At 48.4% G+C, this 12,790-nt stretch overlaps 1 protein-coding gene across 1 annotated transcript; it reads right to left on the bottom strand.

The window, feature by feature from the left end:
* Positions 1-352: 352 nt before the first annotated feature.
* Positions 353-2,680, bottom strand: LOC107308840 (uncharacterized). The gene is made up of 5 exons (XM_015853013.3): positions 2,349-2,680; positions 1,963-2,088; positions 1,475-1,636; positions 1,278-1,367; positions 353-916 (listed from the first exon to the last, which is right to left on the bottom strand). The coding sequence occupies exons 1-5, from the start codon at positions 2,418-2,420 to the stop codon at positions 368-370; spliced, it is 999 nt and encodes a 332-aa protein (XP_015708499.2). The 5' UTR covers positions 2,421-2,680; the 3' UTR covers positions 353-367.
* Between the last annotated feature and the right edge of the window lie 10,110 nt (positions 2,681-12,790).

The following is a 12,790-nucleotide window of genomic DNA, read 5'->3' as shown; positions in this document are numbered from 1 at the left end:
GCTTGCTGCTCTGTCACCCTTTATGTTCAGTGCAAAAGATAAAAGCCATCCGTATATCACTTGATCTCCCCTTTCCTTTTTGATCCCAGCAGCACGAGAACTCCCTGGGTTGTCTCACCTCGGCTTTAGAATAAGGACTTCAGTTTTCGGACACACTTTGTAATGTTATTTTTTTAATTTTTTTTATTGGTTTTAATTCTAATTCTGATACTAATTATGATATATTGTACTGTAGTGTGTTATCTTGCATTCTGGTATCATCTTTGGTCAATTAATTAAACAAATTAAAACGAATTAAACAAATTAAAATTAATTAAGCCAATTAAAACTAATTTGTTGCCACTGTTTTGGTTTTTGGCCAATCTCTCTACTTGTTTTCCCCTTTTTTTCCTTTTCCCTTCACTGGGGCCTGGATGCTTCTAGGGACTCTGGAGTTTGTTTTTGGGTCAGAAGCAGTACGAATGCTTCTGGGGAGTTTGGAGTTTGTTGTTGACGCAGAAGTAGTCTGGATGATTCTGGGGACTCTGGAGTTTGCTGTTGGGTCAGAAGCAGTACGAATGCTTCTGGGGAGTTTGGAGTTTGTTGTTGACGCAGAAGTAGTCTGGATGATTCTGGGGAGTTTGGAGCCTTCCCTGCCCAACGCAGGTTTGGGTGACTTCTCAGGCAGCTTCATTGCACGCCCTGTGCTCCATGAGTCTCCCTGAAGGCCACGCTCCATCAAAGCCACATTCCTTCTGCATTGTCCAGACAGAAGATTATAGCATGAAGGAGAGGGGCCAGCTGGTTTATGAAGCATTGTGGGTCTGATTTTCGAACCCGCAATGTAATCCACGGGACCGGGCTGGAACTTGTCCCTGGCCATCTGTAGTCTGTGGATCGATTTCTTCAAATTGGAAATCTCCCGAAGAAGCTCATCCTGGAAGGGAACAGAGGGTTTATGCTTGGTCTTGTCTTAGAGAGTGCTTCCCACCCTAAGTACTGCTGCTTTACGCAGAAGAGGGCAAGCACACTGCTTCAGCCTTGCAATGAGGGCAGAAGAGAACGGCTGCCACAGTGCTCTGCTTGTAAGCAAGCAACTTTCCAGGCTGCCTTCACACCAGCACGCTGTGCTAGCTCAGCTCTGAGCTGAGCTGTCCTTTCCATGCCTCAATGCCTAGACCACCAGCCCGCCCCTCACCTTTTCTGCTTTCCCCATCTCCCTCAGATCCATCAAGTAAAGCCCGTGCCCTCAGTGCCATGCTGCTGACACGTGCCTACCAATACTGGGCTTTGCCTACCTCTTCTCGCCTCTTTGCTTGCTTTTTCTCCAGCTTCAGCCTGGTCAGGTACTGCCTGTACTCGTTGAACTCCTTCAGAGTGCAGACAACCTACAGAAGAGACAATGACAGATGGCTGTAGTGTCAGGCCCCTGCCTGGCAGACTGGAAAGCCCTCCTGAGGAGACCCGTGTTGGTCAGCCCAACAGCCAAACTTACGTCGCCATCCTCGGTGACCAAGCCCCGTTTCTTCAGGTTCCGCAGGTTGTTTTTGCGGTTGTGGAACTCCCGCAGATGCGGGTCATGCAGGCTGTTGTACTCTGTGCACAGATTGCGACTGTACGGATCTCTCGGGTCAAACTGAGGAGAAGGCTGGTGGAGCTGGAAGAGATGTGTTGTAGAGTGTGAATGGGGAAGGAGAGAGCAGCAAAGAGACAGAGACACTTCCAAGCTGCTCACACCCACAGGCTGGCCTCTTGCCTCTTTCCCAAACAGTCATGTCTGGGTTTTCCTAAGTCCTCCAAGAGGGAGAGCAGAGGGTTGCACCCTCCTCCAGGAACGACCCAGTCTCCACATTTCTGTGCCTGATGGATGCCTGGCCCCAGCATCCCAACACATGGGATTGGCATCCCAACACAAGGCCTCCTTGGCATGGCGGCAACCCCAGGAAACAAGAGCCCTTTTTGACGCTTCCTTACTCCTCTCACCTTTTCCCCCAGCTTTCTCCTGGCGAAAAGGAGCTTGGTGCCGGGCTGCACAGGGATTTTAACCCCGAGTGGAAGGTCCAACAGCCAGCTACCTCCTGCTCCAACTTCCTGTCCTCTGGGTCGGAGCTAGAAAGACAAAGACACGCTTGGACACTCAGACACTCCATTCCCCTCTCCAGCCCACCTCCGCTCCCTTTGGCAGCTCCCTCCCCACTTCTGTAACCGATGCTGGGATGTGCAGAGAGGTGCGATTCCCTGCAAGCCTTCTCCAGCACCAGCATGAGGAGAAGTGTCCCTCAGCCTCTGGAGAGCATCTACAGCCCCAGAGCAGCCCTGCATACCCCAGGCTACTGCACTCAGCCCTCTCTTGATGTAGCAGCGCTCACCTTTCCGCTCTTCCCCGCTCTGCTCAGAAATTCATCTGGATTTCGGAATCCAGCACTGCAACAGCACTCCATGGCTCCTGGTAGGAACTCTCTGAGAGCTGCAACCCTCCGCTACCACCTCTCGCTCCAGCAGCAGCGAACTGAGGCCACCCCAGCCGGAGTTCCAGCCTGCAGCTTTATGTCACGCTCACCCACTGTTGCATCACAATGACATGCAATGACATGCGGCAAGCCTGCAGCTGCATGGAGGCCCTTCTGGGTGCACTCGTGGTAAGCTGCTCCAGCTGGCCCTGCTTTGAGCCAAAAAGGCTTGCTGAGTCCTGAGGCCTGCTGTAGGCTTCCTTGGTTTCTATCACAGGTGATGCTGCACGTGGAACAAATACCTTCTCGGGTTGTCCCAGAGCTTGTTTTATAAGTAAATGACACTGAAACAATGTGGGAGAGCTGGCCTGTTTTTCTGTCCTAGAATCTTAGAATGGTTTGTGTTGGAAGGGACCCTTAAGATCACATCGTTCCAACCTGCTATAGACAGGGACACCTCGCTGTAGACCAGGTTGCTCACAACACATCCAGCCTGGCCTTGAGTGCTTCCAGGGAGAGGAGGGATGCTGAGGAGGTGGAAATAGTGAACGCCTTTTTTGCTTCTGTCTTTAGTGAAAGGGCTCTCCCTCCGGAATCCCAGGCCCTGGAGGTTAATGAGAGAGTGTGGGGAATGGGAGATTTCCCTTTAGTCAGGGAAGAGGTGGTCTGTGAGTGCCTAGGAAACATTAAGGTCCATAAATCCTTGGGACCTGATGGGGTGCATCCACAGGTGCTGAGGGAGCTGCTGGAGGTCGTTGCTGAGCCGCTCTCTGTAATCTATCAGAGGTCTTGGAGAACTGGGGAGGTGCCTGAAGACTGGAGGACGGCCAGTGTCACTCCTGTCTTCAAAATGGCAAGAAGGAGGACCCGGGTAATTATAGGCCAGTCAGCCTCACCTCTGTCCCAGGGAAGGTGATGGAACAGCTTGTGCTGGATGCCATCTCCAGACAACTGGGAGAAAAGGAGGTTATCAGGAGTACTCAGCATGGGTTCACCAAGGGGAGGTCGTGCTCGACCAACCTGTAGGCCTTTTATGAAGATGTCACTAGCTGGGTGGACAGGGGGAGAGTGGTAGATGTAGTCTACCTTGATTTCTGTAAGGCTTTTGATGCTGTCCCCCTTGACATCCTTATAACAAAGCTGAGGAAGTATGGGATAGATGAGTGGACGGTGAAGTGGGTCGAGAATTGGCTGACTGGCCGAGTGCAGAGGGTTGTCGTTGGTGGTGCGGAATCTGGCTGGAGGCCTGTAACTAGCGGCGTCCCCCAGGGGTCTGTGCTGGGTCCGGTCTTGTTCAACATCTTCATCAGCGACCTTGATGAGGGGATAGTGACCACCCTCAGCAAGTTTGCTGATGCCACGAAGTTGGGAGGATTGGCTGACACGCCTGAAGGCTGTGCTGCCATTCAGAGAGACCTGGACAGGCTGGAGAGCTGAGCAGTAAGAAACCAGATGAGGTTTAACAAAAGCAAGTGTAGAGTCTTGCACCTAGGGAGAAATAATTGCATGCATCAGTACAGGCTGGGGGAAGAGCTGCTGGACAGGAGCTCTGCTGAGTGGGACCTGGGCGTCCTGGTGGACGACAGATTGACCATGAGCCAGCAGTGTGCCCTAGTGGCCAAAAAGGCCAATGGCATCCTGGGGTGTATTAAAAAGAGCATGGCCAGTGGGTCGAGGGAGGTGATCCTCCTCCTCTACTCTGCCCCGGTGAGGCCTCCTCTGGAGTGCTGTGTCCAGTTCTGGGCTCCCCAGTACAAAAAAGACAGGGATCTCTTGGAAAGAGTCCAGCGGAGGGCCACTAAGATGGTGGAGGGCCTGGAGCATTTCCCCTATGAGGAGAGATTTAGCAAACTGGGTCTGTTTAGCCTTGAGAAGGGAAGGCTGAGAGGGGATTTGATCCAGGTTTATAAATACCTGAGGTGTGGGTGCCATAGTGGCGTGGCTGGTCTCTTTTCAGTAATGTGTAGGGACAGGACTAGGGGTAATGGGATGAAACTTCAGCATTGGAAGTTCTGCACGAAGATGCGGAAGAACTTCTTTACGGTGAGGGTGACGTAGCACTGGAACGGGCTGCCCAGGGAGGTGGTGGAGTCTCCTTCTGTGGAGATATTCAAGATCCGACTAGACGCCGAGCTGAATATACCAAGGCCAATTGCTATGCCAGGCACATTTATGGCATCAGTGAACAAATAATGCCTTAAAAATTGTAATAGACAGGAGCCATCTATTCTTTTAAAACTAGGTGACCAAAGAAGAACAGTCCCTCTAGAGTCAAGCTGTTAAGAACTAACAGCATCAATCAATATCACATAGATAGATTACTTCCCTGCCCTAAGACCATCTTGTGACCATTTGGTGCTCCTAATTAAGCCCTCTTGATGGCATTTTGTCTGAGCCATGTGACATTTTGTGATAGGAGTTACTGCTAGTGTTCCCTTCACCCTACACCAAAGTAGGAGGTATCCATTCTCAGGGAATCATGCAGGCTTCCTCTGTATCTGATGCTCAGAGACAGCCCCAGAACTTTTTAAATCTTAGCTTAGCTCTCATCCAATAATGTTCATCAAACAGTGCAACTTGTCCTTTGGGGATGCCTTTGTTCTGCATCAACCAGTTCCAACGGAGTCTTCTTGGCTTGTTTTAGATCAGTTTGTCAACAGATAAAGCCAGGGTCTTTGAATTACAAAGTGAAATTGCAGAATGCATGATTCTCAACCAAACAGAACAGGAGGTGGGATGCAGGGTGAATACCTGAGCCAACACCACCTGCAAGCAATCCTTCAATATCTTAGGAATCTCTAGCCATCCCAAATCCAGTGTTGTGCTTGATCTATCATCTCTGCTGAGTTTTTAGCTAGCTGATGGTGAGCATCATGGTGGTGATGGGTGAGCAGTCGGACTAGAGGGTCTTAATCAACCTTAAGGATCCTGTGATCAGAGGAATGTGAATGTGCTGTTAAAGGTCACAAGCGCTGCGCTGCAGCATGAGCATACACAGCGAAAGGCTTTCCGTAGAGCTTCAGTTCATAAATGAGGACTGGGTTATGGAAAATAGGCTCAAGATAGAAACCAGAAAACAGATCTTAACGCCAGGTTCTGTGAATGCAGCCAGCTGAATTTCACAGATATTGAATTTCAATGACAATTTCTTGTGTTATTTTACCCTCCAGCTCCACCCTGAACATGAACATGTCAGTGACAAGCATTACTCCTCCAGGCTTGACCTGACAGTGCTTTACTTGTACTATGAGCTAATGCCAGGAAGAGCAGGAAAAGAGTTTCATCCACGTGCCTTCTCCTTCCTTAGTAAAACCAGTGTGAAACTGCAGCCACGTCAGGCTGAAGGAGACGTCTCAGATGTCCTGCCTGGATGCAGGAGCTCACGTGTCAGAGGATGTCTGGCACGTCAAGTCTCATGGCAGTGCAGTGCATGACAAACTGCAACAACACTTTCCTGTGGGCTCCTTTGGGCACGAGGCCCAGCGGGTGACACACCTCTGGCTGCAGCTCTTCAGAGCCTCCCAGCAGCCACGTGATGCCCATGGGAGAGACACAGCTGACCCGCACAGCAGATGATTTACCAGCTAGCTCTGGTTTACAGCAAGAGAAGATACAAGTGGCGATGCTGAATGGTGAAATACTGCGAGTGTGTGGCATGGGTATAAGATTTGTGAGCCTGAGGATGTTCAAAGTCAGGCTGGACAGGGCTCAGAGCACCTGATGGAGCTGCGGTGCCCCTGTTCATTGCCAGGCAGTCCAACTAGCTGACCCTTAAGGGTCTCTTCCCTATCTATGAGATACACGAAAGCTGATTCTGCAGTAACCAAGCTACCAACAGCAGTTGTTTGTCTTACAGCTTGCCAACACAGGTTTTAAAATAACAGCATTGATTACTCATTTGATAGTCACATTACAGTGCAAAGCACATGGAAACGTCCATCAGCTAATTCAGTTAATTCTGGGGGCAGACCTGCCAGTATGAAATATTATGCTAACATGACTGAGAGAAGAAAAGCAAAATTAAGACTAGCTGACAAGCCTTGGCAGGAAGTTCTGCTCTCCATCAATTTAGTCCCATTATTCAGTTCTGTTTGGAGCTTTCTCCATGTCTCTCTGGAGTTTGTTCTTTGAGAAGAAGCAATTAAGTAAGCTCTCCAATGCCAAAGTGAATACACTAGGGCTTTGTTGTTTCTCCATGGATCAACAAGGGTGACAAGCCAGCAGAATATGATGAAGAGCCTCATGCATACTCAGTGTGAAAAAAAAAAGGCAATTGTTGCTGGGAAGAAGGTGCATTTGCATTTGTGTCATCTGCAGAGGGTACTGCAGAAATGGAAAGTCTTCCACTGGAGAAAACAAAGGGCTCTCATTTATTGCAATCAAGGCCCAGCGTGTGGATCTCAGAGATCAGACCTACACCCTGCAGCAAAACAGAGACCTGCGTGGGAAAGTTAAGTTTCTCTCTACATCTGTGCAAGAAAAAGCCCACCATGGAATGACAGCTAAGTAAACATCCCTGTGACTCTTCACAGGTCTCTTCTACATTTGGGATCACTGCTACAAAAAGAGCTGTTTACACCATCTCTCGTGGCCACCCTGGGAGAAGAACAGGAAGACTGGGATGCTCTTTTTCCTATCTTTCCCTTGATTTCCTCTATATCTTAGGGACGAATCACAGGACAGAACACAGAAATCAAATGGCTCTACAAAGCAGATTGGCCAGTTCAAGTCAAAACAGCCACTGAAAACACCCCAGATGCTGTCTGACAACAGCTGGACTGTCGGGGAGTCAGGTGAATGCAGTCTGCTGGCCCTGGGCAGGAAGAGGACAGCCCAGACTGTCACATACCTTTCACTGAAAGCTGATAGAGCATTTTATCCCCCTCACAGATGCACTGATAACTTGCAGCATCATCCATGGAGACGCTGTGAATTTTCAGGGTGTGTTTCTTCCCCACAATGTGCAGTTCCTATTTTTCACTGGCCTTGAGCTCCTTCCCATCCTTCATCCACTCCACAGTAGCACCTGTGTCTGAAAGCTCAGCCTGCAGTTTGGCTTCCTCACGCAGCAAAGCAGAGATCTTTTCTACATCTTTGCTCTTCTTGGTAAATCTCACTGCAGCACCTGTCAGGAGCAAAGGCCTCGTTATTTCAATTGATATCAGGCTAACGTGGTCAATGTTTGCTGCAAGATCTCTGAAAAAGTATCACCTTCTGTTCCTGCACTCATAACTGGGTCAGTGCTGAGCAATTCAAGATATTTAATTTGTTCTTCTTGCCGGATTTACTAAGTAAAAATCAACCAAACATCTCCTTCTACTGATTAATAATGCTCTAAACATGCTTCTGCGGAGGTTTCCACCCAATGACAAACAGCTCCTCCCATAATGAATCTTTATTTGTTTTATTTTGTCATGCAAAGCTGATTGATAGAGATATTATTGGAATGATTGCTCCCCTACTTCTAAACTATTCCAGTGCAATCAGAAAGGCTGTCTGAACCTGGAGCTGAAAGTACTGCTCTATGGTGATGCAGTGGTAAACCTGGTGTCTGAAGGCACTGACCAGTAGCTGTGAACTGCAGACATTCATCAGCTGGCATGGAGCAATCTGGTTCAGATACCAAGCAGCTGGGTAGATTGGCTTACCCTACACTCAGTGCTATCATGTTTAGGTCATTACCAGGACTCACGTCAGTCCATGGGATGCAATTTCAGGTATTTGGTACAGTCAGTGAATGCCTGCAGCCCCAGTTCTAATCATCAGATCACAGCAACTATGCCTTGACTGTAAGATGAAAGGAGAAGGATCAAAGCAAATACCTCTCACTCTCATCTTGGTGCTGACATCAACATTTTTGGCAACAAATTTCACTTCTGCTCCATCATCCTTCTTGGGGACGTTCTTTATGATTAGGCTGTGAGTAGTTTGGGTTCTCTTGATGATCCAGGTCTCGCTTTCCTGTAAGACTTTACCATTGAGGTACCAAGTGCCGCAACACGTTGTTGTAAGGTCAATAGTAAACATGGCATCCCCTCCAGGTACAGCTTCACCAGTTGTTAGGGGGGATTTCACAACCAGGACTGGTTCTGAGGAAGAACAACATGGATGTCTTAATGCTCTTTAGATGCAAGTCTGGTATCTCATTTAGAGATGGAAGATTAAATCATAGGGACATTTCTACTTCTCCCTTTGCATGAGTGCTGGAAGAAGCACTTCTATGCTTAAGATCTGTTACAGATCTTGCACATATGAGATATCAAAAGATAAGGATATTCATGTCCCTGTCACAGAAACATAACTTGTATCACTTTAGTGGTAGCTGGAGGTTGATATGAGATAGGAGAACTAGGAATAAGGGAAAGCCTTTGGTGTGTTAATGCACTACTATCCTTAAAGTCAAAGGAAGCATCTTTAGGGAACCAACACAGCTGCTCAGCACACACTGACCCATTTCCATTGGGGTTTTTGTGCTTACAAAGGTGCACGCTCCCTGGGAATTCCAGAGACGGGCTCTGTCCATGCGCATTGACTGCAGACACTCGGAACTGATCATCAGCTTCTTCAGACAGATTGCTCACCGTGAACTCTGGGACGGGGACATGAGACTCGTGGCACCTCACCCAGGTGAAGCCAGTTAGTTTATTGGGTTCCACATGTAGCCATTGATTGGAATGGGGCAGTGCATCTTCGGAGGGGTCCATGCCAGCATCACTGAGGTTTCTGTTTTATTTTTCACCACGGGGTCAACTGGGGGCTGGGTGGGAGGTTTTCTGGGAGCTGAACAGAAATAAATACAGAAATATTAGCATAAGGTCATGTAGGCTGGAAAAGATCTTCAAGATCAGCAGACTCAACTTTCAGCATGACCTACTGAGTCCCACCATTAACTACTGTGGTACCTGAGGACATACATGACAAGCTTATTCCTGCAGGTATTTGCATAGTGAATATATTCACCCTCTGGTTGCTTTGGAACATTTTAGAGGTTAAAATCCCATCAGACTTTTTCACTGTGTGCAGCCACTGATACAGGCAGGAGGCTGGGAATTACCTGATGGGCTCTAGTTACAGACTACTGACACAGTAAAGGATTGATTTCATTTAATTTTGGCCATCAGAAAGTTTGGTGTCTGGTTTAAGTCACCCAATTATAATTTAAGACTCCAAATATAATCATATGAAGAACAGTGCATTTAGGAGAACTCATCTCATCTTAATAAACCTGAGTGAAATCACAGAATCATAGGATCATGGGAGGGCTTGGGTTGGAAGAAACCTTCAAGATCATTAAGTGCTAGATGCCAAAGGTCCCACTAACACAGCATGAAGCCGAAAGCTAGACGCTGGTATCAGATCTCCTGACCTTACCATCAGAAATTGAGATGTCATATTTTGCTCAGAGGTGCCTGCTTGTAGGAGGGACAGCTTCCGAGCTTTTTCTGCTCCAGGAACCAGCTCGAGCTTCAGAATTTAAACAGCAGTCAGAAATTAAACTGAGCTTTGTCACCTCCATCAAATAGAAGGAGTGGTTGGGTGGTACAGCTTTCCAAATCACTTAGAAACTGTCACAACAATCAGATGCCTACCTTTTCTTTTTGAACTTGTTAATACATAGAGCTTAATAGCATCAGAATGCCCCAAGCACTTCAGATAACAGGACAGCTGTAAACCCTTCTTTAAGGATTCCTTTGTTTAATCACTGAGTAACTGTAATTCAGTGGTGCTGGTGGGAGAAGTGAAGTCTTAATCTTCCCAGATGGAGAGTAGAGTTGATATTCACGTGCAGACTGGTGCTGCAGCAGAGCCAGAAACCACTCATTTGGGAAACACAGCACCAAGAAAATAATGTGAATAGCTTCATAAAATCAGGCAGCTTCACCCAAATTTCATGGCAGGTCCATTATTCTTCCTATTTTCAGGAAGAAATGTTTTCCCTGTTTCTTGTAGTTTTATTTTCTCTTCCTTTCCAGCAAGCAGCTTTGTAGCTTACAAATTGTTTTCTAATCACCTCCTGGTGTGGACAAATCACACAGGTTTGACTCCATGTTTTACATAGTTAGCATTTTATATTTGTTCCAGTATGGAACTGTACAGTCATAGAATGGCCTGGGTTGAAAAGGATCTCAAAGATCACAGAATCACACAGAATCACAGAATCCTTCTGCAAAAGAAAACACAAAAGCTACAGGGACTTGGAACTACTTTGTATATCGAGATCAGAAGGAACTGAGAAGTTTTCAAGTACAAAGAACTTACTTTTCCAGATTGCCTTTTCCAGACTGCTGTTCCAGCAGTGACAACAAGCGCAGGCAGCCCGGAGGACATGGCTGACATCGATGATCGGCTGGCATGGATCAGCGAGGATGAGTTTGGGCACAGCACAGCTGGCAAGGGATGCTGGGGTGGCTGCAGCAAGACAAGAGCTCCTCCAGCCTGAAGATCTCCATCACCAGAAGAAAAAGGACAGGGTGAAAGTAAGGAAGACGCGCAGACGAGAAGAGCAGAAAGGGAGATGAGGAGGGAACTTGGTGCGGTGGCAATTCTGGGGGAGAAATTGTACTCTGATAATGTTACACTCTGAAATTCAGTGTTGCAATTTGGAGGAAGGAATTATTGGGGTGGGAATCTGGGGGGCCATTGTAATACCAGAAGAATTTTACAGAGCAGCAGCCATGCATCAAGAGAAGGGCTTCACAGAGCAGCAGCTGTGGAGGGAGAAACAGCATGAGAACCAAGGACACCTCTAGGAAAAGAATGAGTAGCTCGGGGCTTTCAACGGGGGTTTTAGGGTTGTTATTGCAATAGCTTTCCTTCAATTAGTGTGTGTGGTTTTTAAATGCCCTCGTCTGTCTGCTATAAAAGCATGGCTTTTCGGGCAGTTGATGGACACAGCCATATTTAACCATACTGCTGTCTGGCTGTTTGTCCTAGCGGGCTGACCTTTTGCCTTCAGGTTCGCCAACTACTGTCTCAGGAACCAGAGTTATTAGGCATTATCCAGGTTATCTTGTGCTTCTACTATGTTAATAGATTGGATGTGAATCCAATGGGGTCTGATGTTACAAATGGTGCTGGAATCTGCGGGAATAATCATTGAATGTATTAGTAATGCTCGGTTATGATGCTATTACCTCTCTTATATCCAACTAATTTGGATTTTTCAAATATGACCACGCATCACTTGAGAGGAAGGCGCACGCTCATAGAACTGAATGGGGGAGTTGATTTCATTTTCCAAGCAGGTGTTCCACTTGGGCTCTGTATCACACACTGGCCATGCGGATATGGAGTACAACTGGAAGAAATCCCTCAGACCCTGAATGCAGGAGAGAATGTGTGGTGGGTGAGAGAGGAAAGGTGCACTTTGAAGCAGGGGACGCCCTGCTGGCACTGCCTGCCGCATCCACCACCAACACGGTTTGCTCTTTATCCTGCTCCACAGCTGCTGCTCTGTCAAGTCCTTCTCTTGATCCATGGCTGCTGCCATTCTTCTTGGATTACAACAGGGGGCTGGGAGGTTTTTGGCAGAGGGAGGGAAGTTGATTGGGGGTGGGAGTTTGAGGGGGTGGGATCAGAAAGGATTGTTAGGATGGGAAATGGTTGGGAATACTGTCATTTCTTGACTGTTTGCTACGTTCAATGATTACATGTCTTTGCCATATTTCTGCCTGCCTGCGGCCGTTCCTTCAGTTACAAAGCCCACCTCCCCAGGCCCCCGGGCCCACCTTCAGGGCAATGTGAAAGGGCAGCAGAAAGGGCAGTGTCCCAGATCTGCCACCACCATTGGACCCATCCCTCCCCTCCTCAGTCAGTTCTGCGTGGGAATGGAGGGATGAGAAAGGGGGATGGACGGGAATTCTGGGAGAGCTGAGTGGCTCAGCCTGGAGTGGAGGAGGCTCACTGCCATCCCAGACACAGCCATCAGTCCCCAGGTGCAGAGAGGACTGAGCCAGGCTGCACCCTGCAGCACCCAGCAGCAGGATCCCAGTCTGAGGCCTGCCTAGGTCGTGTGGCTGCGCTGCAGGCTGAGCTATGGAGAAAGCCCCACTTGGAGATTTCTTCGCTCCCTGAATGTTCCCCCCTTTCTCCATCTTGCTCTGCTCCATCCCCAGCCGCAGCCCGGCGTCCCCGACATGTTGCTGTGCTTGCAGAGCTGGACTTGGCCCTTGACCTGTACAGGCCCCTGTCCCCACCTGTCGGATATCCACCTTGCCTTCTCACCCCTCTCTCTAGATCCAGTTCATGCCCCATCTATCTCACCTCCATGTCCCACCTACGTCCTCTCTACGTCTTTTGGTCTCCCCCAAACCACCCTCACGGTGCCTTACCTCCTGGCAGGCTCAGGGAAGGAGCACCCG

The sequence above is a fragment of the Coturnix japonica genome, unplaced genomic scaffold, assembly GCF_054131305.1.
Source record: "Coturnix japonica strain WE unplaced genomic scaffold, WE-NBRP24 Scf046, whole genome shotgun sequence".
Taxonomy (NCBI): Eukaryota; Metazoa; Chordata; class Aves; order Galliformes; family Phasianidae; genus Coturnix; species Coturnix japonica.
This window is presented reverse-complemented; position numbering and strand designations above follow the sequence as displayed.